Source organism: Cervus elaphus, chromosome 24, assembly GCF_910594005.1.
Source record: "Cervus elaphus chromosome 24, mCerEla1.1, whole genome shotgun sequence".
In the NCBI taxonomy this organism is placed as follows: Eukaryota; Metazoa; Chordata; class Mammalia; order Artiodactyla; family Cervidae; genus Cervus; species Cervus elaphus.
In genome coordinates this window covers 61,606,281-61,633,894 of record NC_057838.1, presented here as the reverse complement: position 1 = coordinate 61,633,894, position 27,614 = coordinate 61,606,281, and the positions used below count along the sequence as shown (strand labels likewise).

Here is a 27,614-nt window from a genome sequence, read left to right as displayed (position 1 = left end):
CTAATTATCCTAAAGACAAAAACTGGGTTCCAGCCTCCAGATAGTGAAAGCACCAGGCTGTATGATTCTCTGTCCAGAGGGAGCTGCCTGTGGGTTCCTACTGGAGAAGGCTCCAGGTGATTTCCAGATAGTGAAGGCATTTGGTCTCTGACCTTTTTTTTAGAGGCATTGAGGATAAAGCTGCTGGCTGTTATCAAAGAAAATGACATGATACCCCCCAGAGGGGAGCAGAAAATCTGTAAATGGTCACTAAATCTTCTGAAAGGAAGCAGATCCTACAGGGCTTCTCCCAGCCCGGGAGTAGCTCTGGGTCAGGGCAGGGCCGCACAGAGGAGGCCACTGTGAGGAGCTGACGAGGACAAGAGAAGAAAACCCTGCTGTGGAAGCAGTCCATTTTTATTGAAGGCACTGCAGACTCCTTATCACTGTGAGGGGGTTCATTGACCTTGGCAGTTTGATTTCAGGTTTGGATATGGGGTGGAGAAAGCAGGACGCCCAGAGGTGTACATAGTGATGTCCCACGTTCCTTCGCTAGGTTGCTCGTTTCGGTTGTCTGAAGCACAGAAGTATTAAAACTGCCAGATATTGTGGGTGACTGGATTAAGGTCATTTGTATTTTGTATATATATTTTAAGGTGAGTGATGTGAGAGCTCAGGGAGAGGCCCTTAGAGAGCTGGCAGGCAGTGATAGATTATTTTCAAAGCCAGGCTGACATCCAGGTACGCACTGAGGTGTCTGTGACCTCTGGGACTCTTTCCTGACCCTGATGCGTACCTTAGTCGTGGTTCTGGTGGGGCCTTCACGGTGGAGTTTTGGGGAGTTGGCAGAGTTAACTGTGGGGAACCGTTTTGGTTTGGTGCTGATTTGGATGAGAGTGTGTGTGTTGCGGGGGGACTTTGGGGATAATTGGGGAAGCTGTGAGAGGAGATGGGAGGGGAATTAGGTAACATGACTTTAGAAGAGAGGTCGGGAGGGAGAAGATCACTCCCAGTGTGTGGAGGAACCTTGCTCTGTTTGCGTTGTTAATCCCCAAGTCAGCGGAGGAGGCAGGTGTGCAAGGGGTTACTGTCTGGGGATGGTGAGGGGTGGGAACTGGAGGCCACCATGGGCCAGGTCAGCTAGCGGTAGGGGTGGGAGACGGGTATAGTGACTTTGGCCAACCCTGAGGTGACAGAGTTCGGGCCACATAGATAGAGCCAACTGAACAGAAACAGAGGCTGTGACGTTGGACTCGCCCCGAGTTGAGGGGCCTGAAAGGCAGTGTTCGTGTGCTTTGCCAAGGGAGCAAGTTAAAACCTTCAGACCCTGGGAGTCAGGAAGATCTGCTGTGAAGGGACTAATCACTAGACATGTCAGGATTTGGGGGCACCCAGTTTAAAAAACTATAGTACCTTTATTTACTCTGCCCGTCGGAACCAGTTATGGCTGCAATACCAGCTTAACAAGCTGCAGAGCTATTGGAGAGTGTGGGACTTGGGTGAGCCGCCAGTGGTGGTTCCCAAGGCCAAACCCCTGAATTAGAGGAGGTCCCCTCCCAGTTGCCTGTGAGGCCACCCTCTCTTTTTCAGACTTCCTGGTGCAGTTCTCTTTCTGCAAATGCTGCTTCACAAAGCCCTCAAGCTCTTCCAGGACTGGTTTTATGTTTGAAAGTGAAAGTCACTCAGTTGTGTCTGACTCTTTGCGGTCCCATGGACTATACAGTCCATGGAATTCTCCAGGCCAGAAAACCGTAGTGGGTAGCCATTCCCTTCTTTAGGGGATCTTCCCAATCCAGGGATCAAACTCAGGTCTCCCACATTGCAGGTGGATTCTTTTCCAGCTGAGCCACCAGGGAAGCCCAGTTTCAGTTTACTTCATCTTATTTATTTAATATATTTTTGACTTGGAAAAAACTTCACTAGTGTAAAAAATAAAAATGGAGAAAACAAGACCACCCCCCTCCAAAAAAAGTAGAGCTTAGTAAATTATAAGGTCAAGAAAAGAGTTTTATTTGTTTCCCCAGAGGCTTCCGGTGAGCCCCAATCCTGCCACAGCCTGCTTTTTCCCTTCCTTCCCAAGGTGATCCCCTCCTGTCCTTTTGTAGCCATTTCCTTACTTTTTTTTTTTTTTTTTGATGGTTTTATTCTCCCAAATGTCTGTCCTTAGGCACTGCAGTTTAATTTGTTCATTTTTTGTTAATTGACATGTGTTTTAAGTTTCTTTATCTACACTCCCCCCCTCGTCCTGTTTCCTGGCAGTTACCTGCTGTAGAACCTGGGCCCTTAGACCTCTGGGATCTCTCCCAGTCCAGATTGAGCAATTGTGTCCCAGGGTGCAGGTCAGCACGCCCTTATCTGTGCTCAGTGTGAATCGGCAGTTGGATCTAAAGGCTCGATGGACCTCAGCCCTGGTCCTTCTGGCAAGGTGGAGGCGGTTTGGGCCTTTGCTTTCCTTTTGTTCCACATCTTGCTCACAGGCAGGGACCCGGAGCGCCACTTCTGTGGCAGGACAGTGGGGCCTGAGGAGAGGCCAGGCCAGCTCAGCCTCCCAGTGGCTCCGCCATCCTTGTCAAACCAGTTTCCCCAGTACGGGTGTAACAGGTGTGGCAAGGGGAAAAGGCTGGATGTGTTCTCTGGTCTAATTCGTTGATGGGACTTCCCTGGTGGTCCAGTGGTTAAGAATCCGCCTGCCAGTGCAGGGGACATGGGTTCGATCCCTGGTCTGGGAAGATGTCACATGCCACGGGTCAGCTAAGCCTGTGCACCACAGAACTGCTGAGCCCCACGCCCTGGAACCCCTAAGCCGCAATGAGAGAACTCACCAAAACGAGAAGCCCTTGCACTGCAGCTAGAGAAGAGCCTGCACTCAGGGACGAAGACCCAGCACAGCCAAAAATTAATGAATGAATAAATAAACACGAAACAAGAGTCGTGACTTTAAAAAACAACATAATTCACCGAGGTGGGTTCACAGAGGGCCCTCCCAGGCCCTCCCTCCTTCCTCCACACTGACCCTTCTCCCCAGGGCAGCGCCTCTCCCTTCTCCATGTAGGGCTCACACAGGCCCAGTGGTCAGAGCTTAGAGAGCAGCCAGACTCCATAGTCTTTCGCCATATCTGCACCATCAGGCCAGGGAGGTTGGGAGGATAGTGGGATCCTTTTGTGAGCTGTGGTTGTGGCCTCACCTGCTGGTCTCAAGCCCTGGGTGCAGAGACTCGCCTGACAGGATGGGGAGGTGTGTCGGCTGCCAGTGGTGTTGGCTGGCAGCTGGAGAGGGGGGCACGTGGAGGGCCAAGATGAGTGTTGCTTCCGTGCGAGGGTAGCCTCAGGGTTCAGGCCCAGGGACTTGTCCACTAGTCCTGGCTTTCTTGTCTGAAGCCCACCCCAGCTTACCTCAAAATTTGATGGGCAGCCTAAACCAGGGTTGGAGAAGGCAATGGCACCCCCCTCCAGTACTCTTGCCTGGAAAATCCCATGGACGGAGGAGCCTGGTGGGCTGCAGTCCAGGGGATCACTAAGAGTCAGACACGACTGAGCGACTTCACTTTCACTTTACACTTTCACGCATTGGAGAAGGAAATGGCAACCCACTCCAGTGTTCTTGCCTGGAGAATCCCAGGGATGGAGGAGCCTGGTGGGCTGCTGTCTATGGGGTCGCACAGAGTCGGACACAACTGATGCAACTTAGCAGCAGCAGCTGAGCCAGGGTCTGGTGTGGGGCCAAATACGTGGTCACCTCAGAGCGCTGCTGCCAGGTCAGCTGTTGCCCTGAGGCCCTGAAGGATCAGGGCTCTGCTCACGGCTGGCCTATACCTGTGAGTGGGGTTGGCCAAAGAGTTTGTTCGGGTTTTTCCATACGCTGTAATGGAAAATCCCATATGAGCTTTTTGGTCAACCCAATATATAGCAAGCCCATTGTCCTTCAGATGGGAACTGCCCCTGAGAAGAGGTGTCTTGTGATTGATGTACCAGAATTGATCTGGCTTTCTCCCGGTACTATGACACTTACCGCATGCCTGTGGTGGTTTCATTGTGCTGTTAAGTCACACATTAAAAATTTCATTTATTTTTACACTTCAATAGTTTTGAAGCCAGGTGCGTTCAGATTTTTGCATCCTCTGTATGCATCAAGGTTGCTTAGGCCTAAGGAGACCGACCAGGCTTTGTTTTCTTGCCTTGAATCCAAGTTTTTTGAGGGTTGTCCTTTAGGGAGGAGAATGTAAGGAATTCCAGAGTCAGGGAGGCGTGGGCTGTGCTGGTGGAAGGGCCGGAGAGGCTACTGGGCACTGCTCAGGAGCTTCCCAAAGGAGCTGATGTCAGCAGCGGGCATAGCGGGGAGGGGAGTGCTGAATTTCTTGTATTCGAGATCTGTACCATTACATTTAAGAATTGAATTCCTTAGAATTTGGTGAGGTCAAGACCACAGCTATGACTAGTTGCTTAGGTGGTGAAGCAGGAGTTAAAGCCATGTTTTCTGGTGTTGGCTGCTCTGGTGTCCTTCACTCTTAGAAGTGAAGTCCTTGCTTTTACCTCAAGTGTTAACAAGTGGCAGGTAGGTAGCAGACCCCAACCAAAATGATCCCGGGCCAGGGTAGAGTCATCTCATTCTTGAAAATCGATTCTGTTATAGATGCTGTTTCTCTGAATCGCCTGCTGACAAGTAGTGTTTGATTTTTTTTTTTCAATTGTTAGTATCAAAAACAGCCGAGGCAAAATTTACATGTAGCAATATGCATAAATCATAAATGTACAGCCTGACAGTTTTACATATATATAGACCACTGAGATTAAGATATAGAATATTTTCAGTAGATTCTATCATGCCTTTACCCAATCAGCATCTCCCCAGAGGTAACCACTGTTCTGGCCTTGAGCCTAGTTTTGCCTCTCTTGACCTTTATTTCTTTGGCTGTGTTGGGTCTTAGTTGTGGCATGATTTTAGTTCCCCCATCAGGGGTCGAACTCAAGTCCCATGCATTGTAAGGTGAGTTCTAATTAACCACTGGACCATCAGTGAAGTCTCACACTGCTCTTGACCTTTATGTAAGTGGAATGGTATAGAATGTATATATGTACTTTGACGTGCCTGTCTTTTCTTGCTGAATGTTATCTGACATCTTTGTGGGTCTGTACAGCAGTTTGTTCTCTTTTGTTGTATAGTATTTCACATATGAATATACCACAGTTTACTGCTTTCTCTGTTGGTGGACATGTGAGTAGTCTTTAACTTTTGACTGTCGTGAATAATACTGATAAAAAGCCATTCTTTTCCATGGCTTCTAACACCTAAGAGTGATTTAGATACACTTCACATTTAAATTGCTGGGAATTTTCTTGGTATGCCTTTGTTGTGTTTTGCTTTTGGTCTTGTGGAGAATTTCAAGTGCACTCAAAGACAGAGTAATATGAATCCCATGGCCTGTCACCAGCCCCAACATCCGTCAACTTCCATCCATCAATGGGCCAGTCTTGCGCATTCACACTCCCGACTGTTGTCCCCCTCCACCCCCCCGCCGTTGTTTTGGAGCGCATCTCAGACATCCTGTCACTTCATCCATCAGTAGTTTAATGTGTACCTGTAAAAGGTAATGGAACCACAACAGCTGCTGAAGGGCTTCCTGTTCCTCTCTATCCTCGTGTCCTCTGCTAGGGGTTTGTATCATGGTCCTCATGGTAGAGTGTGGTTCCCAGTTCCTCTTTACCCTTCATCTTGATCAAGTTGCCTGTGTCACCTGCTTTTCCGGCAGTTTTTGAACCGGGAGCCAGCATGGTGTAGAGCTGGGAAGGTCATCTTAGGGCTTTGGTATGTCCGTCACTGTGGTGGGCACCACTTTCTGTTGGGTTAATTGTCATGTGTGCAAGTTAGGCTAATTCCGAGAGGAAGATGGGAATGGACTGGTGAGTACTTCTTTTGTGCTCAGGCACACAACTGCCTGTCCCAGATGGCTGCACTGGCCTGGGACAGATGGTTCTTCCCCCAGTGCTGCTAGAGTCTGCAGGGTGTGACCCCCAGGACAGCTGGGCTCCAGCATTCCTCTGAGACCTTGCCCCTAAGTTGAAAGACAACAGGCCTCAAACTTAGATTCAGCGATACTATTTAGAAAAGGTTAATGTTTTTCAGAAAAGTGAAGCTACAGTATGAAGATTAGACTTGGGAGCCCCCAAGTACCCTCTAGCATCCCTCTCCTGTCCTCCCTGGGCTCAGCACTTGTATTTGCGTCCCCGCTACCCTGAGCCCAGAGTTGTTCTGGGGTGGGCCCAGGAGGCACCCTGGCCCAGGGCTGGCCCACAATAGGAGCAGAGAACACCACAGATACCTTATTATTGGGGGTAATTAGCTCGTAAATTTTCCATAGCAATTTTCCTCTGAGGTAGTCAAGTCTGACTAGAAAAACATAGCACCATGTTTTGATTCATTAGTCATCTGGACACTCACACCCCCCTGTTTTCACACTGGCTAACTATGAAGCACCATTACTCCCAGCTTGAATTTATGACACCCGCTGCCCACTCTGCCCATTAATCCAACAGCGTGAGAGGGGCAGGCTGTCTCATATTCTTTCAACCAGTCCCTCCCTCCTTCCTCTTCCATCTCATGTTATTAATGAAGGAGTTTAACAGTAACTCGGTTTTAGTGAAAGTAAGGGAAAAGTCACTCATGTGTTTCAGTCGGAATGTACATTGAAGGGTATTTTGCCAGTCTCTAGCAGTTCTAAGGTACACAACCTTTGACCCAGCAGTTCTACGTCTGGGATCTTATCCTCCAGTTTCTTGCCAGAAGCATGCATGTCTGAGAGGGAGAGCGCACCCTTCAGACCAGAACACGCAGAATACGTGGACGGCAGTGCCATAGGCAGCAGTAGAGGGTGAGGAGATGGATCTGCTCACTCGGGCTGCGGTCTTCCGGTTCTAGCAAAGTGTAAAAAGTAATAGTTACGAGCTATGTGATTCCATTTGAACTTTTAAGAATGAAATAAAAAGAGATGTCCTAGTTTAAATGTTTAGAGATGGGTTAAATGTGTCATTTGTGGAAAGCTGCTGAAGAAATCCAGCCTCATGTACGTATGTCGTAGAATATTGGTGAAATCTGTTTCACCTCCATGTGAATACTTTTATTGCAGTAAGTCCAAAGGACCTGACAGCTGATGGCATCATTGTAAGGCTTACTGTGTGTCTTCTGTATCATGCCCGGGGATTGTTAGTGGGAAATCTGATACTGGGAAACTCTGGTTTCAGCCTGCCCAGAGCTTGTGTTTAGCTCTGGGGCCTCTGAATTTGGTGAAGGTCTGGTCAGGGGTTTTTTCCCTCCAGGAGGGAAGGCTCCTGGGAAGGAAGGATGAAACTATTTTTAATCTTGAGCAAACATAGCCCAGTGTAGTAATTTCAGGCCCCAGTGTGACATTTTCTTCCATTATCATCCGAGTCACTTTTAAAACAAATAAACAAAGTCCTTTTTTGGTATACTTTGTAGTGTTTCTAGAGGGAAATGATTTTAAGATACTCCCATTTTGCCTTATAGAGGAGGACTTAAGGGCCTGGTGGGCTGTGTTTTGAATCACGTCGTCACGGAGCTTGGAGCCTGCAGCCTGGAACGCTGGTGGACAGAGTGCAAGGGTGTGAGGTGAGTGGTAGGATGAGGGTTACTCAGGCCCTCAGTGTTCACAGAGCTCATCTACTGACTTTGCCTCACAACTGCTGATGAACATTGCTGCTTTGTCGGGAGGCACCGAGGTCCTAGAGGAGAGGCAGACCGCGCCCCACCTTCCTTTCTGTTAGCGCTTCTTTTCATGTCACATAGCTCAGACTTTTGTAACTCAAAATCTGGATACAACTTCAGAATTGCACAAAAAGTGCTAGAGTGATACAGGAAACTCCTAAATACGCTACCTTGAGTCACTCTTTGTTTCCGTTTTGCCTTTTTGCTTTGTCATTCTCTTTTCTCTCTATCTACATTTTTTTCTCCTGAACCATCAATGAGTGATTGGCAAACACCATGCTCCTTTACTCCTCACTACCTAATCATGTCTTTCCTAAGAATAAGGATATTCTCTTACATGACCACAATATGTCTGTCAGTATGAGGAAATATCATACTGGTACAATGTCTAATCTGTTACTACATTCCATGTTTAGATTCCTCACTTGTTCCAACAGTGTCTTTGATAACCAGCCCCATGTGAGTAGGTACACAATGCCAGTTTGTCCTGATGATCAGCCCTGGCTGGGAAGGTACCTAACAGTTTTTTCCTCTGTAAAGTTGCGGTTTTTTCCTTTGCAATTAATAAGTAATTCGTGAGAGGACACTATGTAAATATCCTGTTCCTTATCAGACTTGGACCCTCTGCTTTCAGCATGCGGTGATGCTTCTAAGACCATCATTCCTTCTGTATTGTCATCTCACTCAAAGAAGAGACTTCCCGCCTCCTTCACTTTTCTGTTCATTGCTTTGTGTATGTGATTTCACATTGGTAACTTAGTGTGATATCACCCATTCTTGACATTATTCATTTTGAGGCCCAGATTGTCCCAGGTTTGGCTAGCAGGAACACAGAGGTTGGCTCCTGTGTTCTTTTGACATGTCTCCATCATGGTTTGAGCACTTCCTGAATTTCCAGTGCAACAAGATGTTTCAGGTTCCTTTCCCCGGCCTGGTGTCAACCCTTTCCACAAGGAGCCTTGGTTTCTTTTAGTTAAAGTAGCGATTAGAAGCCAGGATATGGATGCATACGGTACATATGTTTATTTACTGAAGTCTTTAAAATAAATCTAATTTTGTATTCAGTTACTTAATCATGTTGTAGTTCAATAAAGGCATTTCTCGAACTGAATAAAGGGGTTCCAGTTCTTGATTTTTGCTATAAGTGGAACAAGTGAACACATGACATTAACAGAGTGAGATGGACTTTAGCAACAAAATAAAAGAAGGTTTCACTTGCTCCAAAATTATTTCTGCTTAACTATTACAGAAATTAGCAGAACTACTGAGCTAATTTCTGAAGAGGAAAGATATACCTGAATATCAATGCCAGGGACCCTTGTTTCGGGCTGTGGACTGCCTGAAGCCCAGCTCCACGAGGCTGTGTCCTTCACCCTGTTGTCAGAGCTTTGGAGTAATGGCAGTATCCATCAAGGCAATGAAGCCCATATGCCCTAGTGTTTCAGGTGGCCTTTGACATAGTTTCCCCCTGGTGGGTTCTGGTGTTGTGGGAAGACCTGGGTCTGGCCTGTGTTCCCCCTGTGCCATTGTTAAGACGATGTGAACAAATCAGATATGGCCCCTGGGCTGTCACTATTCTGAGGATTTAATAAAGAAGGGAAGGCATAGTGAAGGGTTAATTGGTTAATGGAGGACTGAGGTGGGTGGTTTCCTGAGTAAGCAGCATTAGGCTGGCAGCTCTGCCCTCTGCACTGCTGCGACCTTTGGTAAACACTGACCTCTTCCCTGTCCCATCCCCAGAGGACCGCCACATCTGAGGTTCTGTTGGGCAGGACCACTGCTTCCCTGTCGAGGTGTAGATGAAGTTAGAACATGTTCATTCTCCTTGAGAATGTTTCAGGCGTGATTCCTTTCAAGCCTGTTGTGCCCCATCCCATAATAATTGCCGTGCACCAACCACTTACAGGCTTCAGTGCCCAGGCCCTCTGCTGGTCGCTGTGGGTCATCCCGCAGGATGTGAGCTACAGAGGAATAACCAGCGCCAGGCAGGTGCACCCCAGTCCTGCGTGAGGTGCTCACTGAGTCTCAGATGCCTGTTGAGGTTCAGGCCTCATCGCTTTCCTGGCTCCATGGTCAGTGTCAAAATCAAATACTTAATCGTCTGTAAAAGCAAAAGATAGCTGAGGTCCCTGGTCGCATTGCAGGTAAACCAAAAAAAACATATGCATGCTTTAAATTGCTCTTCTTTGAACTAGCTGCGGTTGTTTACAGGGTGGACCCTCTCAGACACTGCTGCTCAAGTTTGCAGCTGCACTAATCTTTGGGGTCGGAGAGGTGGCAACTCTGGTGTCAAGAGCGTGCTGGGTGACTTCCTGCTTCTTAGCCTGAGAGAGGTTGAGTGACTTGAGGTGTCTGAGGAGTGTGAGTTTATCAGGAGACCTTGACTTGAAAACAAAAAAACTGCTCTCTAGATAAATGCTCCTGATGACCGGTGAATTTACTCTTGTTAGTTCTTTGTCACAAAGAAGTTAGGATTTTCCTCTACTCATTTGCTGAATACAGCAGGCGGTGATCCCAGTGATCCAGGCAGTGATCCTGGCAGAGGACTGGAGGGCTGCTCTCTCCCTTTGGATGAGAAGTATTTCCAAGGAGGTGGAGGCTCCTTTTGCTCCCTGTCCAGTTCTGAGTCACGTTGATGGTGAGACATCTACTTGGGTTGTAACAGTCAGTGAAATCCCAGAAAGGACCCTACAAGAGGCATCTAGAGAGTGAGGACTGTGGTCTTTGTGGCCGTTCTCCGTGTACTAAAGTGTCTCCAGCCTAGCTTGCTGCCTTAGGATAAACAGCTTGAGCAGGGTGTGGAGGGCACTCTCTCTGGTTCCTGTTGGTTGTTGCTTGACTGTCTTGTCTCGGCTTCGCCTACTGTACAGAAATCTTATCAAGGGATGACTAGGTTACAGGACACATGGAGAGGCAGAGACCAAGTCCTCTTTTATCAGTCAGGCTCTGCGGGGGCAGCTTGGGTCTGAGAAGACAGAAACAGAGCTCCATCTAGTTTACTCACACTTTCTCTTTTGCCAGTGACCTCTCTGCCTTCCTGTCTCCTTTTCTGACCAAGGACGTTCTGATGGGTGGGCAGCAGCCATCTCTGTGGTTCTCTGAGGGGCCAGCCTGTTAGAAGGACTGTGTTGCCATGAATCCCTCACAGTGTCTGCTTTATCCCTGTGTAAGATAAATGCAAAGAGGTTCCTGACTCTTGATTAGCTCCGTTCTTAAGGCCACAGAACTTTTAAGGTTCACTGGATTTGGTATACAATGAAAAGACATGAAATAAACTTGTCATTTACAGAAGAGGCAGTTAGCTCCCAGCACAAATGATTTACCTAGAGCCTGGGAAGGGTTCAGGGTGCCTTGGTGCTCGAGTTAGAAGCCAGTTGAAGATCCTTGGGAAAAGAATATGTGAAGTGTCTGAAGAATGAAGCTTTGGGCTGGTGGGAGTCTACTCTTGCTTGATGGTGGCCTTGCTTGGAAATTTAGAAGATCTCGGCTCTTTGGGGAAGAAGAAAACAACACCTTCGTGCATCAGAAAAGGCTGGCCACTGCTGAGAAGTACAATACTTGGTAGCTGCTACTGTCCCCCCAGTACTTGGGAAGAGGTAAATTGTGTCTGCGCCCTTTTGATAAGACAGACGGTCCTCTGCATTTGTCCTCCCCTTATCTGTTTTTGCTTTTAATTTTGAATCCTTGGGTTCTAAAAGTCAGGAAGGAATTTCCAAATAATTACTACTGAGTGGACACCCACTTCTTCCTTTGTGCTCAGGGAGGGATCAAAGCCTGCAGAAAGAGGAGGTAGAAGCAGTGGGAGGTGAGGACAAGGGCATCTTCAAGGGTTTCTTCAGCTATGTTCAACCCGGATATAAGTCCATTCTACTCCAGGCCTGATTCTGAGGTCACGCATAGCTTGACCTTCTTCTCAGCATTGGTCTTGTTCACTGCTTCGGTGCCTGGTCACAGAGGCACTGTGGCTTTCCAGCGTGGGGGTTCCCAGAGTCTGCAAGGCCGTCTTTGGGCTTTTTTGCTCCAGCCTTTGGCAGCATACCCCTAAAACTGACCGGAGAAGTTTGTGATTCTTAAGATTTTATAGCTGTGGCAAGGCTGAGGTAGGTAGAAAGCCCAGTTGGACAGAGCCATATGTGGGAGGGAAGGAATTCTGCTAGCGAGAAAGTCTGAGCAAACGGAGCGGGTGCTAGTTGTGTCTTGTCGTTTTGTAAACAGGGTTTGTTGATCTGGCCATTTCTGGTGTGATTGAAATGTTCTTGATGGTCGGGCCTTAAGAAGGAGGCCCCCAAAAAGATTATAGTCAAAAGCAACTCATAGCTTTATTTTTTTATAATTATTTATTTTTAATTGGAGGATAATTTGTTTACAATATTGTATTGGTTTCTGCCATGCATCGATATGACTCAGTCATTGGTATACATATGTCCCTTCCCTCTTGAACCTCTCTCCTACCTCCCACCCAGGTCATAGCTTTTAATGTTGAATGTTGCGTGTTTGCCTAGATAAACACCTAGAACAATGGTATCTTCCTGTGAGGGTGCAAGAGCTCTCAGTCCCAGGGGCTGGGCTGGGATTCCCCTGTCTGGCTCCTGACGCCTGTATTCAGAGGTTGCTGGTGGGGTCAAAGGGGGCTGCGGGAATGGGGGACCTGAAGAGGAGCTGGTAGTGGCTGGGGCCTCCCGGATATTTAATCTCACGCTTCTGTTCTGAAATCTGAGTAGCTAGTTAGGTCAGGAAGGCCAGCAGTCAACTATCTTTTTCTAACCTTAATTCACTGAAGCCTAATTAGCATGTTAGTTTTGAGTGAGGGTACTTATTTTTAGTCTTTTGTAGAACAATGGACGGAGAAGGCAATGGCACCCCACTCCAGTACTCTGGCCTGGAAAATCCCATGGACGGAGGAGCCTGGTGGGCTGCAGTCCATGGGGTCGCTAAGAGTCGGACATGACTGAGTGACCTTCATTTTCACTTTTCACTTTCATGCATTGGAGAAGGAAATAGCAACCCACTCCAGTGTTCTTGCCTGGAGAATCCCACGGACAGGGGAGCCTGGTGGGCTGCCGTCTATTAGGTCGCACAGAGTCAGACACAACTGAAGCGACTTAGCAGTAGCAGCAGCAGAACAATGGAAACAAATATCAGAAAGCTCAGCTTTTAACTTCAAAGTGTGAAGTGAAGTGAAAGTGGTTTAGTCGTGTCTAACTCACTCTTTGTGACCCCATGCACTATATAGTCCATGGAATTCTCCAGGCCAGAATACTGGAGTGGGTAGCCTTTCCCTTCTCCAGGGGATCTTCCCAACCCAGGGATTGAACCCAGGTCTCCCACGTTGCTGGGGGATTCTTTACCAGCTGAGCCACAAGGAAAGCCCTTAAAGCATGAAGTCAGATGATTATTTGCTTTGCGCTTGGTGAATCATTTTGGGGATGCAGTGGAAACCCTGTCACTATACCCTGGTATCTGCTGAAGGCCTGCTCGGTGCTCGGCGCCAGTGGGGGAGAGGGCAGCAGAGCGTCTGTGGCCCCAGGCCCCTCCAGGAGGGGGACCTCTGCTTCTCCCTTTCCTCTCTGGGCAACCCTTGGCGTCCAGCCTTGACCTGTCAGGTACCAGCCATCCTGCCCTTACAGTGTTACCCAGCCCTACCTTTTTCCTGAGATGGGTTGGATAGTCAGAGGAAGTTTGGGGTATCATTGCAACTTGTATTTTCTAGTAAGCACCTACTTGAAAAACACTTGTGTTTAGTTTATTGCCTCTTGTGTGTAATATATAAGTATTTCATTTATTACCTCTTATTAGTAATGTATGTAAATCTTAATTGACTATTTTTGTGTGAAACTTGGAAAGACTACATGCATAGCAAATGAAGCCTCACACATAGCACAGAGTAGGTAGTCGGTAAACACGCACTGAAGTGTTAATTATTGTTGGGCTGTCTTGGGATAATTGTAATTTACTTTAATTGGGTCCTTGGATGCCACAAGGGTATATGAATGGAGTAATTCATTTCTGCTTGTTTCTGTTGGGTCTGGCCACCCACCTCTCACACTTCCTCCACTGCTTCCACCCCACCTGCAAAGAGTCCAGCTGCTGCAGCCAAACAGACAGTTAGGCCTGGTCCTTGTGCTTGGCTCTCAGTCTATCCTTTTCCAGCCTTGGTGCCTTCCCCGAGGCACTTTTATTTATTTTTTGGCTGCACCATACAGCTTATGGGATCTTAGTTCCCCAACTAGGGATCGGACCCAGGCTCTCAACAGTGAGAGCGCAGAGCCCAAACCACTGGACTGCCAGGGAATTTGCCTGAGGCACTTTTAATCAATAATTAAAAGTTGATCTAAGTCTCATAAGTGTTTTTCCTAAAGTCTAATTGGTGTAAGTGTAACTCTTGAGTGATGTGGAGTTTCAAAAAATATTTATAATTGTAGTAAAATATATATAACAAAATTTTCCACCTTAACCATTAAGTTTTTTAAAAACTGTGATAAACAACATAAAACTTCACCATCCTAATTGTTTTCCGTGTGCAGTGAGTACTGAGTAATGTTTAACAGCAGCACGTGGAGTTCAGTGGCGTGTAGAAGGAGCTGGTTTTTCCATGAGCTCTATCACATAGGATGTTAAAGATCTACCCAGGTTTGAAATCACGGCCCAGTGGAGAAATGGCCGTTCGGCCCTGGCTTCTGAACCTCGCCTTTCTTCCCTTCCTCTGGGATGTGTTTGCACCTGAGTGGGTTTGTGCCCAGGTAGAAGACCTTTATTTCCTTCCTGCCTTTGTTGAGAAAACCACACCACCGTCAGCAGAAACCACTGCCCTTCCTGGACCTCCACTTTTGGTATCTGTGATCACTGAGCGTCTGCAAGAGTTCTCCGAGCGAGAAAGGCGTTCACATAGTGTTTCTGTTTGATAAAGACTGTTGAGTAGTGCTTGCTTCTCACAGATGGTCATTTTTTTCCTCCCACATATTTTTTTACTGTTAAGTCTCTTGCTGTGTATGTGGCCCCGGACCCTTGGTGCATTCCCGAGCTCCTGCTGGTGTCTTTGCCAGGCCGCCCCCACACCTCTGGTGATGCTCCTATGGCTCACAGGCCAGACAGGAACCTGCCTCATGTCCAGGGAACCTCTCCTGCCTCCTGCGCGCTGTGAACGATTTGAAGGTGACACCTTGCATCTTCAGCAGTGACTTGGCTCAGCGCCTTCCTTATCTGACGCTAAGGTGTGAAAAAGGCCTGTTTTAAACTCAGAGCAGAGAAATCTGCCCATGTTTTTGGTATTTAAAACCCAAGTAAACAATGACTTCACACTATTGTTTTCCATTGTGTTGAGTACATCCTGTTGGCAGTCAGATTGAGCAGTTTTAAACTGGTTAACTCTCCAGGATTTTTAGATTAATAATAGACATTTAACGTTTACTTTTAACTTCTGAGTGTCTGGACAAAAGCCTTCTTGCTGGATGGAACCTAAGGTGGTTGTTTCAGTTAAGATTATTCCTTTTCATCATTTAAAATAAAGTCATGGAATGTTATTCCTTTCATTTGGTTTTAAAAAGACAAATCTCATTTTCCTTACATGTCTTAATTACCATGGTGAATGGTAGCAACTGGGCAGTGTAGCTACTATTTTTAGGTAACTAACTTAGCTGTTGGAGATTCAGGGGTTCCTGCCAGTGGTGGAGTAGGCTGCCTCTGCCTCATTTTGTGTGGTTAATAATGGGTTGAATCCCACAACTTTTCCTTCATTCCTAGAAAGTAAAAACTAGTAGGGAGCCATCCTCTCAGAGATGTTCGTTAAGATATTTTAAAGTTTCATTCTCTGTAGGCTTTTCTGCATGTGAGGAAACATTGAGTTCACTATGAATTGTGTTAGTGCCATGAATGCATTTGTTCCTTGAGTTTTTGAGTGGAAAGTCTTTATTGCCTGAGCCGCCCCTGTGTCTGTGGTACTTGCAGGTCTGGGAGATAACCTTAGTGGGGCAGAACTTCTGCTTTCCTGGGGCTGGGATTCCAGAGGGAGTCCTCTGGTTCCCAGGGATCCAGGTGTGTCTGGACACGGTCACAGGATGCTCTGCCCGCCCCCTCCACGTGCTTCATTTGCCTAGAGTTAGGGATTAGTGACAGGAGAGAGGCCAGAAATACTCATTCTGGTGAACTCTGCCTCCGGTGTCTGGGATCCTCGTCTGTCATTGAGTAATTGCTCTTGATTCTCTAGTTGTGTCCCTGCTGCCTGATGTGGTCAACTTGAAATGCACCTGCTTCCAAGGCAGATTGGATGTATTTTGTTTCACAAAGGATACCACTTTGTAGACAACTGCTGAAAACTTGGCTTTGTATTTCTGCCCATCACTGGAGAGTCCCCAGCGTCACAGCTGGAGAAAGGAAGTGTGCCCATTTCCCACACTGTATGCCGTGGCTTGCCGAGCAGGTGTTTAGAGTGTCGGGCTTCAACCAGGCTCTGGGAAGGTCCCTCTTCACAGAGTTGGATTTTGCTGGGGTCTGGAGCAGCGCTCAGCCCAGGCTCGGTGGGGGACATTGCACTGGGGCCTGGCACAGAGGAGTACGTTACGCAAAGCCACTACCCATTTCTCAGCAGGAGAGCTTCGGCAGCCTCTATCAGCCAAACAGTGGTGAGTTTAACCAAGACGTGTTCTTGGGCTGCTGTTAGTATTTCCTGGTTCCAGAGGGTATCCTGTGAGTGTGCATGTGCAGTGTTGAAATGAGCAGCTGTGTCGGGGAGACTGGGTGACTCTGACCGTAGTCTTTCTCTGGTTCCTGGGCACCTTCTCCTCCCACCATGTTCTGGCCACAGGCTCTGTGTGACCATGGTTGAGTGTTTACCTCTCTTTAGGCCTTGCTTCCGAAGAATGGGGAGGAGGATCTCTGTAGTGCCTCAACCTCTGGACGACCTACTATATGACTGTGTGTATCCCAGAGGGATGTCCTAATCCTGGTGTTTGGATCCAGCCTGACAAGTTCCTAGCACAGGGAGACTGACCCTTGTTTATAGGAAGCCAGTGGAGAAGGCAATGGCACCCCACTCCAGTACTCTGGCCTGGAAAATCCCATGGACGGAGGAGCCTGGTAGGCTGCAGTCCATGGGGTCGCTAAGAGTCGGACGTGACTCAGCGACTTCACTTTCACTTTTCACTTTCATGCATTGGAGAAGGAAATGGCAACCCACTCCAGTGTCTTGCCTGGAGAACCCCAGGGACGGGGGAGCCTGGTGGGCTGCCGTCTATGGGGTTGCACAGAGTCGGACACGACTGAAGTGACTTAGCAGCAGCAGCAGCAGTGTCAGAACGATACAAGGCCGATTTTCAAGACCTTTTCTTGAACAGAACATGTTCCCCAGAACATGGAAAACCAACACATAGCAGCAGTTGGAGCTGTGCCCTGGTCACTGCCCGCTTGCTAAATGCAGAACACTTAGTCATGCTCATGAACCAGATACCCTGTGTCGTCATGTGTCCACAGATAGCAGACTGAGCTTATGTTCCTGCTAGGAAAGGGTGTGTCTTATACTGTCGGCTTGTTTTCACATAAGCTGAGAATGTTTAAATGGAGAATCTGATTGGAAAAGTAAAAGGTCGTCTGGATCTAATAAATAGAAAAGCAAGTGCACAGAAGAGTGAAGACCTGGGAACAAGATTTAAAAAAAAAAAAACACCTCTTGTATCCACTCCATTCATGTATTAGGTTTGTGCTTGGCATACATCAGTGATTGCAACGGATGCATTCCTGCCCTTGACTTTTACAGCTTACAGTCTTGTGGGGGTGTTGATTAAGCTGCACCATTTACTAAATAGTAATTACTGTGTATAAGAAAGGAAGAGGCCATTGGAGAAAGCACTATGGGACAGTAAAAGAAACTCTAAAGTTGCAATTTAAGATAGTATAAAACAGAAGACCCAGAAAATTAAAAAAATTAAGTGATAAACTGTAAAAGGGGTACAGAAGCACAGACAGTTAAGAAACTGGGAGATATTTAAAAATAAAAACACAGAAAAGAGCTTCAAGAAATTCTTTTAATTTGGGGCAGTTTATAAGGGTCTCAGGAGAAGACGTCCACCCAGGGTGCAGTAAACACCAGCTGTTGGAGAGTTTGGGTGTTTCCTACCTTGCCTTTCCTGGTAGAGGACCTCACTGGGATTTAAGTCGTTCTTGGCACTGATGCCTGTAGGACCCCAGCTTCTAAATCCGTGGTTATTTGGTGTCCCCCTTGAGAAGTAAGGCATTTAATACTGCTGGCTAGTCTGGTGGGCAGACATGTTTTTCATGTTGCTTTAACTTCCTTTTCCTTGATGACTAGTGAGGTTGAGCATCTCTTTTGTATGTTTGTTGCTATTCAGGTTTTCTGTAAAGTACTTGTTATCTCCTCAATCCATTTTTATTGTTTTAGGGCACCTGATATATTTTTTTTTTCACCTGATATATTTTGATAGGACTCCTTCAGCTACTGTACGCCCTGAAAAAGCTCTCTGCCAGGCTGTGGTTGGTCCTTTTTACTTTCTTTATGGTATCCTTTTATTGTACAGAAATTTAAAATTCGAATTCTGATTTCTTTTTTTAGGGGGCAGGTTAAAACATTTTTTTTTTGGAAATAATTGTAGATTCATATGCAGTTGTTAAAAATAATACTGAGAGATCCTCTATGCCCTTTACCCATACATATTTCCCCCCATGATAACATCTTAAATAATATTACAGTATTATAAGTGGGATATTGATGTTTATACAGTCAAAATACAGAACCTTTTCATCACCATTCAGATCCACATCTACTTCCTTCCTACTCCCTCTTTAACTACTGGCAACCACTAATCTGTTCTCTAAAAAATTTTGTCACTTCAAGAACGTTACATAAATGGGGACTTCCCTGGTGATCCAGTGGTTAAGAATCCACCTTCCGATGCAGGGAACTTGGGTTTGATCCCTGGTCTGGGAAATAAGATCCCTCAGGCCATGGGGCACCTAAGCCCTTGAAATGCAGTTGCTAAGCCCACGCACCCTGGGGCCCGTTTGCCACAACTAGAGAAAAGCCTGAACACTGCAGCAAAGATCTCGAGTTCTAGTTGTGTAGGCCTCGCCACTGCTGAGCAGTGATTATAAAGTTCTGACTTACAAAGTCCTCCCGTGACACCATCCAGCAGGGAAAGAGAGGCTGCTGCTTATTACTTGGGTGGGAATATATAGAAGTCTAGGTTCCCAAGTAGTCTCCACTGATACCATGAGGCTGGAGGAAGAGGGCGGTGCATTGTTCCTGGCCAGTGGGCATGAAAGTCCCAGTGCCCCCCCCAGTGGAGATGTTAGGGCGTCTTATTACAGCCTCCTGAGGGTGGAAGTCTAGGCTCCCCACTTGGCCTTTGCCAGCATGGGTAGGAGTAGGGCCACAGTTTCTTTCTGTGGTGTTTGGCTCGAATAGAGCTGTTATTGTCTAAATGTTTTCTGTCTTGCTAGCCTACCCCCTTCCTGCTCCTTTGGCTAAAGAGAACAGACTTTTGTTAGGATGTTTTTTGCCTCATCTGTTGGCATTTCTGGGTTGCCAGCTTCTTCAGCTCCCAATTCTGGGATATATGAGTCAAAAAGAAGACGCAGGGAGCTCACTACTTTTATCATTCCTTGAATCCTGGGGTCCCTAGCTGCTCTGCCTTCTCTTGACTTTTTTTAAGAGTCTCATCTTAAAAAAAGTCTCATTTATTTTTATATGTATAGTGTCTAGAATTTTACCTTGTATTTAGTGGGAAACTAAGGAGAAATACACCTCCTTCATCTTCTTAGAAGTGAAAGTCCAGTTTGTCTTTTTCTTTTAAGTTTTGTGTTTTTGGATATCTTTTAAAAATGAAATCCTTCCTTATGCTGATATTCCACTATATTCTAAAAATTTCAGAGTTCTTTTTACATCTGTGTATCTAATCCACCTGGGATTTGTTTTGTTTTCGATGGAGAAATGACAGAAGAACCTAACTTTTTTCCTACACAGACGGCCACTTGTCCTGGCGCCTTTGAACATCTTTGCGAGCTGGTTTTGGTTCTCCCTCTGCTTCCCTGGTGGCTCAGCTGGTAAAGAATCCGCCTGCAATGCAGGAGACCTGGGTTTGATCCCTGGGTTGGGAAGATCCCCTGGAGAAAGGAAAGGCTACCCACTCCAGTATTCTGGCCTGGAGAATTCCATGGATTCTATAGTCAATGAGTTTGCAAAGAGTCGGACACAACTGAACAACTTCCACTTTCACTGGTTCCGCAGTCCGCTGTCTCCTCTGCCCCACCTGATACAGTAGCTTTGTGATAAGTCTTAGTTTGGTAGGATAGGACTTCCAACCCTCAGGATTGTTATACTTTCTTGGCTTTTGTCTCATGAATTTTAGTTCAAAAAATAAGAACAGGAATAGCAAAATCAACATTGAAAAAATCCTTTTGGCTTTGGCTTGGACTTACACTGACTTTAGAGTATGCTGGCTGTTTCAGTGACCTTGTTTTCTTCAGCATTTTTATTTACTTTTCATTACCCACGTCAGAAAGTATCACGTGGCCCCGAGACAGCTTGGCTCAGGGCAGGGTTTCTTCCTTTTTCAGAATGGGAAATTGCTTGTGATGGTTGTGGACATCTGTGGGCACCCAGAAAGCCCCACAGTGAGGTCATGAGCTGCTTGAAGCTGGTATGGCAGACAGGAGACAGTGTGTAGGGTTTTAGGCACTATTGGGGGTGGGGGGTAAGAGAGTTCAAGTCAATTTTGTTCAGTAGCACTGAGTGCAAACATAGGCAGTATTGGGGGTGTAAGAAGTGGGCAGTTGGCCACACTCCTCTGTGCAAATACTTGGTATTTCAGTTTTTCCAAAAGTATATGTGGTATTTGCCATATTGTCTTATCTCTTTGTATACCTGCACATGTTTTTTTCCCCAGTGGACCATTTCAAAATGAGTTGCAGAGATTTTTAACACTTCATCTCTAAATACTTCAGAATTGAGGATGACGTTGTCAAGCCACACTGCCATCATTTCACCTAAGAAAATTAACAATAAATTTAATCTCCAGCCCACATACAGAATTGGTCAGTTATCCCTTTGGGAGCTGGTCTTGTGTGTGTTTCTTTTTTTTTTTTTTTTTTAAAGTAACTCCAAAAAAAAAAAAAAAAAAGGTAACTCCAACACAAATGAACCTATCTGTGAACCAGAAATAGAATCAGGGACACAGAAGATGTGGTGGTTACCAGGCTGGCGGCGGGTGGCAGAGGGTTGGATTGGGAGTTTGGAATTAGCACATGCAAACTGGTGTGTATAGAATGAATAAACAAGGCCCTACTGAATAACACAGGGAATGGTATTCAGTATCTTGTGGTAAACCATAATGGAGAAGAATATGAAAAAGAATGTATATACACGTATAACGGAGCCACTTTGCTGTGCAACAGTAATTAACACTAAGTTAACTGTACTTCAGTAAAAAATAAAAGCAAAGTCAGTCCAGGATCCAGTCAAGATGTACACACTGCAACTGGTTGCAGTCTTTAAATCTAGAATAGTCCCCTTATATTTAGAGGTGTCAGCATTTGGAAAGACCAGATCAGTTATCTTGTAGAAGGTCCTGTCATACCTTCCAGATTTGTCTGATTGTGTCTTCACGGCCCCGTGTTTCCTATAAATTGGACGTTAGGTATAGAGCAGCACTACCCAACAAAAATATGATGATGTGATCCACTGTGTCATTTAATATTTTCTGGTAGCCATATGGAAAAAAATAAAAATAAGCAGGTGGAGTTAATTTTAATCATGTATTTAATATTTTTATTATGTACTATTTATTAATAGTTACTTAACTATATTAGATATTTTTATATCCAAAATATTTCAATGTGTAATCAATATTTTTAAGGTATTAATGAGATGTTTTACATTCCTTTTTTATACTTAGTTTTCAGAATCTGCTGTGTGTTTTATACTCAATGGACCAGCCACGTTTCCAGTGTTCAGGAGCCACGTGTAGCTGGTGGCTCTCACCCTGGGCCATGCGGGGGGAGACTTAATCCAACTCAGGGTAGATATTTTGGGCAGGAACACTTAGAGGGTATTAACTGCCTGTGCTCGACTTGGAAACCATGAAAGTTGCTGCAGTCTGAGTCTCCTCCTCTTCTTTTTCAGGCTCTGGGTGCTCTGGGATGGAGCAGGCGTGCAGAGGGTGAGGACCCAGTTCTGGGACCACGTCGCTTGTTTCCCTTCTTGGAGAGACTTACCTGCCTGAACAGACTTGAGCTGGGGATGAGGATGTCTGTGGGCCCGGCGCTGTTGCTTCCCCTCTGGGGGAGGACCTTTCTCCTTCTGTTGTCTGTGGCTGTGACTCAGTCCCACTGGCCCAGTGAACCTTCGGAGGCCGTCAGGGACTGGGAGAACCAGCTCGAAGCGTCCATGCACTCAGTGCTCTCAGACCTCCACGAGGCTGTTCCCACGGTGGTTGGCATTCCTGATGGCACGGCCGTCGTTGGACGCTCATTTCGAGTGACCATTCCAACAGATTTAATTGCCTCCAATGGAGAAGTCATCAAGGTGAGACTGGATAGAAGCTGTAACTGAGGAAGAATTCTCATCTTGCAGTTTAGTTTTGATTTTAGTGTTAGTTTTAGGTTATTTTAGTTGAAGCTTAGTTTTTCAATTTTCTGGCAATTCTGAGCTCAGTTCTTTCAGGCCCTGTCAAGTGTTCCTTCCTTAAGAGAGGGACAGCTGCTGACATTCACTAGAGGGTCCCCATGTTCCTCAGAGTAGCATCCAAAACCTTTATTCTTACTCCCGTTTTGAGAGTGTCACTATTAAAAAGCTTTTACATCTGTTCTCTGGAAGATTTTTTTGGTCATCAAGTTAGGGATTTGGTGGAAGGGCTTGTGTATAAGGAAGCAGTCTCCTTTCATTAACCATGGAATTAAACCCAAGAAATATGGAACTTTTAAATGCTTTGAAAATATTTTTTTAAATATAAGGTATAAGTAAATATCAAGAGTTTTGCTGTGCTTGGGTGTTCTGTGTTTACTAATATATTCGGTTCCTTAAGACCCAAAATTAAATTAGTACATAAATTTCAGCCTCGCCTCATCTCCTTTGTTCTCAAGCAACCCAGAGAACAAGGGAACCTGAGATCTATGTAACAGAAGAGTGATGGCCAATGAAGGATGGAAATTTGGTGCAACGGGAAGCTTCTGTGTGAAGAAGGACCATCCCTTTAGGGTTATGGAATTTCCCCTAGCTCCTGAGTGAGTTGGCAAGGTGGCTGTGTGAGTGGGTGGGGTATACCCCTCAGGCTCTGAGCATCTCCTAGAGCAGAGGTCAGCACACTTTTTAAAAAGTCAGATAGTAAGTATTTTTTTGGCTTTGCTGGCTGTACGGTTTCTGTTGCAACTCCTGAACTTGGCCAGTGCAGTATGAAAGTAGTCACAGACACTGCACATGAATGCGCGTAACTCTGTTCCAGTAAAACTGTACTTTTAAAAACTTTACTGAAACTGAAATTATGCTTTCATATAATTTTCACATGTCAAGTAACGCTGTATCTTCTTTTGATCCCCCCACCAATTGTTTAAAAATGGCAAAAAATATGTCTAGCTCATGGGTTGTACAGAAACAGATGGCAGCCCAGATTTGACTCATGGCCATAGTTTTCTGACCCTTGCCCTATAGCATACTTTCCTCAGAGACATGACTTGAATATGAATTAAAAATATTCCAAGATCTATACTTCGTTATGGTAGTTTTTATATCGGTTTTGTACTTAGACTTCTACTTACACATAGTGTTCTGGAGATTTATTGGTATATTTATAGCATCAAAAACAGTGGTCTGAAACAGCCAGTTTGTTTTGTTCACAATTTCGTGGCCAAGAATTCAGGGCTTTAGATCTCATCTGGGGATCTCATCTCTGCCACACTAGTTAGAGTGGCTCTCCTGGGCCTGGAGGACCCATTTCCAGCATGGCTTGCTCATGGCTGGCAAGGTGGTGCTGCCTGTTGACGAGGAGCTTCGCTGGGGCTGCCCATCAGAGTCTCCGTTTTCTCCCCGTGTAGACCTTTCCACGGTGCTTGGATTTCCTCACAGGGACAGTAGCTGGGTTGTACCTGTGTACAGGTATTCCTTGGAAGACGGAGTATTCCAAGATACAGGAAGTGAAAGCTGCCCATCTTTTAAGGCCTGGGCTTGGAACTTCCTTTGTACTCCGTTGGTCAAAGCAGAGCGGGGCTCTGATGAGTCTTCACCAGCTTGCCCCTCTCTGACCCGCAAACCCCGGGCATCTAGATTAGAAATGGTCACAAATTCCGTACCACTCTTCCCACTGAGAAGTGTGTCTCTGCCCCTTGAATCTGGGCAGGTTCACTCCTCACCTGGCCCTCCTTGTGCTCTCTTCCTTTCCCTTTTGGCCCCCTCTCTTTAGGTCACAGCTTGCTCCTAGGGTGGCCTCGTGTTCTCAGAGGTCGACATACTTCTGAAGATCCTAGCTCACTTCCATTGGGCTCCTTCTGGCTTGTTGAGTCTCTGCAAAAGATTTCCATGTAATCTTCATAATAGCCCAGTAAGCCAGATTCTAGTCTCACTATTAGATGAAGAATGGCATTTTTGGAAGTACATTTCTTACCCAGCATCACATTTCATCTTCGGAATATCCAAACCCTGTAGTGATCGATTACCCTTGTTCTGTTGGCCACTGGAATGTTGTACATGGATTAGTCTTGACCAGAGTTGCCTTGAGTTGATACAGTGAGCTGGCTATTTGCCGTAGCTGGCAGAGAGAGGTTTAACAGGCTTACTCACCAGGGGAGCAAAGAGATTTTATTAGGAAAACAGGATTTTATCTGAGCGTATTTATTTGTGGAAAGCAGACCATTTAGTAGCTGATTAACCTGTAGAAAAACATGAAAGTGTGTGACTCTTCGTCCCAAACAGTCTTAACATCAGGGTTGTGTGGAGGTGGTAATCAGATCAGAAAGCCTGACTTCAGGGACTTCCTTGGTGGTCCATTGGTTAAGACTTCACCTTCCAATGCAGGGGGTGTGGATTCGATCCCTGGTTGGGGAGCTAAGTTCCCACATGCCTTGCTGCCAGAAAACCAAAACAGAAAACAGAAGCAATATTGTAACAAATTCAATGAAGACTTTAAAAGTGGTCTAAAAAAATTCTTAAAAAAACTCAGAAAGCTTGACTTCATTCTTGGAGTTTTGGTTTCCCTATGTGTAAAACAGGATTGAAAAGTCTTTACAGTAAGGGAGTTTTTTTCATGCCGTTAAAATAACAATGTATAAATCTATAGGAAAGGGAGGAAAAAAAACCTCTGGTGGTTCCTACCAGTAACATACTTGTACATCATTTTCTGCATTCATCAACAAGTATCCATGTCACATAGGCACACAGACATTTTAGACAGACCTGAAATCATACTTTTTAACCTTTTTTTCATTCACTGTACTTTTGAGTTTTTCTCCTTTGTCATTTAAGTATTCTTTGGGAGTGTAACTTTTAATGGCTGCCCAATATTCTTGGGTATGTGAGGAACATTTCAGATCTTGGTCCCAAGGAGCCTTGTTGGGGTGACCTCCAAGTCATGTCCATCAACATGGCTATCAGCCAAAGTAGCGCTCGCTCACCTCTTCCCAGGCGCCCTGCCTCCGTTCTTAACCCCTCAGTCTGTTCTCCATACGGAGGCAAGAGACATCTTTGTAAAGCTAGAATCGGCTCAGAACAGGCCTCCCCACCCCCCTGCACTTAGGGTTAAGCCCTGTTTGATCTGGCTTCTGGCCTCCCCTCTCCTCTTGCCTTGTGCGTGCCATGTCTCAGCACAGAGGCCCCTTTCTGCCCCACAGATACGCCAAGCTCAGGACCCACCGATACGCCAAGCTCAGGACCCACCTCAGGCCGCTCGCTCTTTTTCTGTTCTGTCAGCACGGGTACAGCCGCCTCTTTCAGGCTCAGTTTCAGCATTGGAGCCCTTTTCCTCCACCCTGACGCAGGCAGATTTCTCAGGTCCTATGGGGAGAGGTCCCACAGAAGCCAGCTTTGCCTTCGCTGAGCAGATCCGAAGCTGTTCCAAGTAGGCCATAGTGTAAGTGACCCTCCTGACTTCCCTCAGGATTGGCGCCCGCTCCCTAAGGGCACCTGTCCTCTGACTTGAGTGAGTGTACGAATGGCTGAGGGCTTCCCAGGTGGCACTAGTGGTAAAGAACCTGCCTGCCAAATGCAGGAGACGTGAGACGTGGGTTCAGACCCTGGGTCGGGAAGATCCATCAGAGGAGGGCATGGCAACCCACTCCAGTATTCTGGCCTGGAGAATTCCATGGATAGAGGACCCTGGCAGGCTAGAGTCCGTGGGGTTGCAGAGAGTCGGACACGACTGAAGTGACTGAGCATGCACGCAAGCAGGACTGGCTGAGGAAGGTGATTATATGGCAAGACCTTGGCGGTCAGAAGTCTTTGCGTCCCACAGAACGATTGGGCTGCCCCTCCGCGGCCCCCCTCAGATGTCTCATTTTGGTAGTGCCCTCGAGGATGGCTTTTCATCGCTGCTTCCCTTCAGCCTCCTTGTCTGGAGACAATGTGGAATTTCTCCCAGCCCAAGATGTCGGCAGACTGGGAGCAGCCCTTCCTGGGACTGTGCTCTCAGCTGCTGGCATTGGCCCCCAATTGTTCCCCGCAGAACAATGGCCACTCTTTTTGGCCAGGAAGGGGAGCTCATGAAAGGAGCATTTCTTTGGATGCTTGAGAGCTTTGCGGCCACCCCGCCTGCGTGAGATGAACTGCAGTTTCTTCCTGCCTCAAGTGGGTGTTCCCTGGCTCTGAATGGCTCCCTTGTGAACAGGGCACACCGGGAAATGCGGGTTGGCGAAGGAAGGCATCCTTGGGGGTGGGTTGTCAGAATGGCATTTGCCCAGACACATCAGCTCAAATACTTACTGAATATATAGGCTTCTATGTTTTAGGGGGAAAAAAAAGTTACTGACGATGACTGAAAGAACACGACAGAGTGAAATGGTTGATCTCAGGGCTTGGGATTGACGGGTGATTCTGAGAATTTTACTAGTGGCTATAGTTATGCTCAGCTGTCCCTTACTTTGGGAGGAAAATGATGAATTTTTTTTTTTTTTTTTTCAGATGAGAACAGTTAATATCAGGTAAAATGCTTCGTAGTTCAGACCAGAGGGTCACCGATTAGGCTGGACAAGTTGTGTTCAACATGTGATCCCGTGGCCTTGGCCTTTGTGGCATTGGACGTGTTCTGGTGTGAGCTTTGATTGTCATGCAGCGGGACCAATGATCACGTTTCAGCAAAGCAAAGTGTGTCCACCCTGGTTCCTCCCCCTATGTGGGGGCAAAGCCTTGGCCCTTTGACCTCCAGTCAGAGGCTCTTCCTGTTGGCATGTGCCATCTCCCCACAGCCTAGCCACGTGACTGCCCATGTGCATCATTTGCAGAAGTTGAGCTTGGCCGCAGAGCAGATTTGTCTTTTTGTCATAGTCCACGGCCAGATACAGGCTCACCCTGAATCTGAGTCAGTGCCATGGCGGGGGCGGGGGCCCGGAAACTGGAAGCTGAGTCCATCAGAAGGACTGTTTCCTTCACCCCGAGCAGCACAGGAGCCCACCGCACAGTCGCTTCGCGTGCCAGTACCTTCAGGGTGTTGCCTGTGGTTCCCAGCCATAGGCAGGTGGCCTGTAGCTTTTCTGAGGGGAGAAGGGCTGAAGGGTCCAGGAACCAGTGAGCAGGTCTGAGGGAAGGCAGGGGCTTAGCCAGGGCAGGCTGCTCAGAGGCCCAGGCAGTGTGGTGTCACAGGGCAGCAGTTTGTGCCTCTGTGAAACGGGCCCCTGAGAACGCCCTCTGCTGGAACATCGGTTAGGTACTCAGGGAAGGGCCCAGGCCGATCCCCTGGGACTGTCCTGGCTCAAGGTGTTGGTTGGAAGGTGC

General features: G+C 46.7%; 1 protein-coding gene across 4 annotated transcripts in view; it reads left to right on the top strand.

The window, feature by feature from the left end:
• Positions 1-27,614, top strand: part of DAG1 (dystroglycan 1) — a 49,269-nt gene that overhangs the window by 11,501 nt on the left and 10,154 nt on the right. For 2 of the 4 annotated variants that reach the window (XM_043885367.1, XM_043885368.1), the window contains exons 2-3: positions 7,499-7,600; positions 21,825-22,226. In XM_043885367.1, the coding sequence (XP_043741302.1) occupies positions 21,942-22,226 (285 nt within the window). In that variant the 5' untranslated portion in view covers positions 7,499-7,600; positions 21,825-21,941. The remainder of the gene's footprint in view (positions 1-7,498; positions 7,601-21,824; positions 22,227-27,614) is intronic. The other 2 variants (XM_043885365.1, XM_043885366.1) reach the window with 1 other exon arrangement.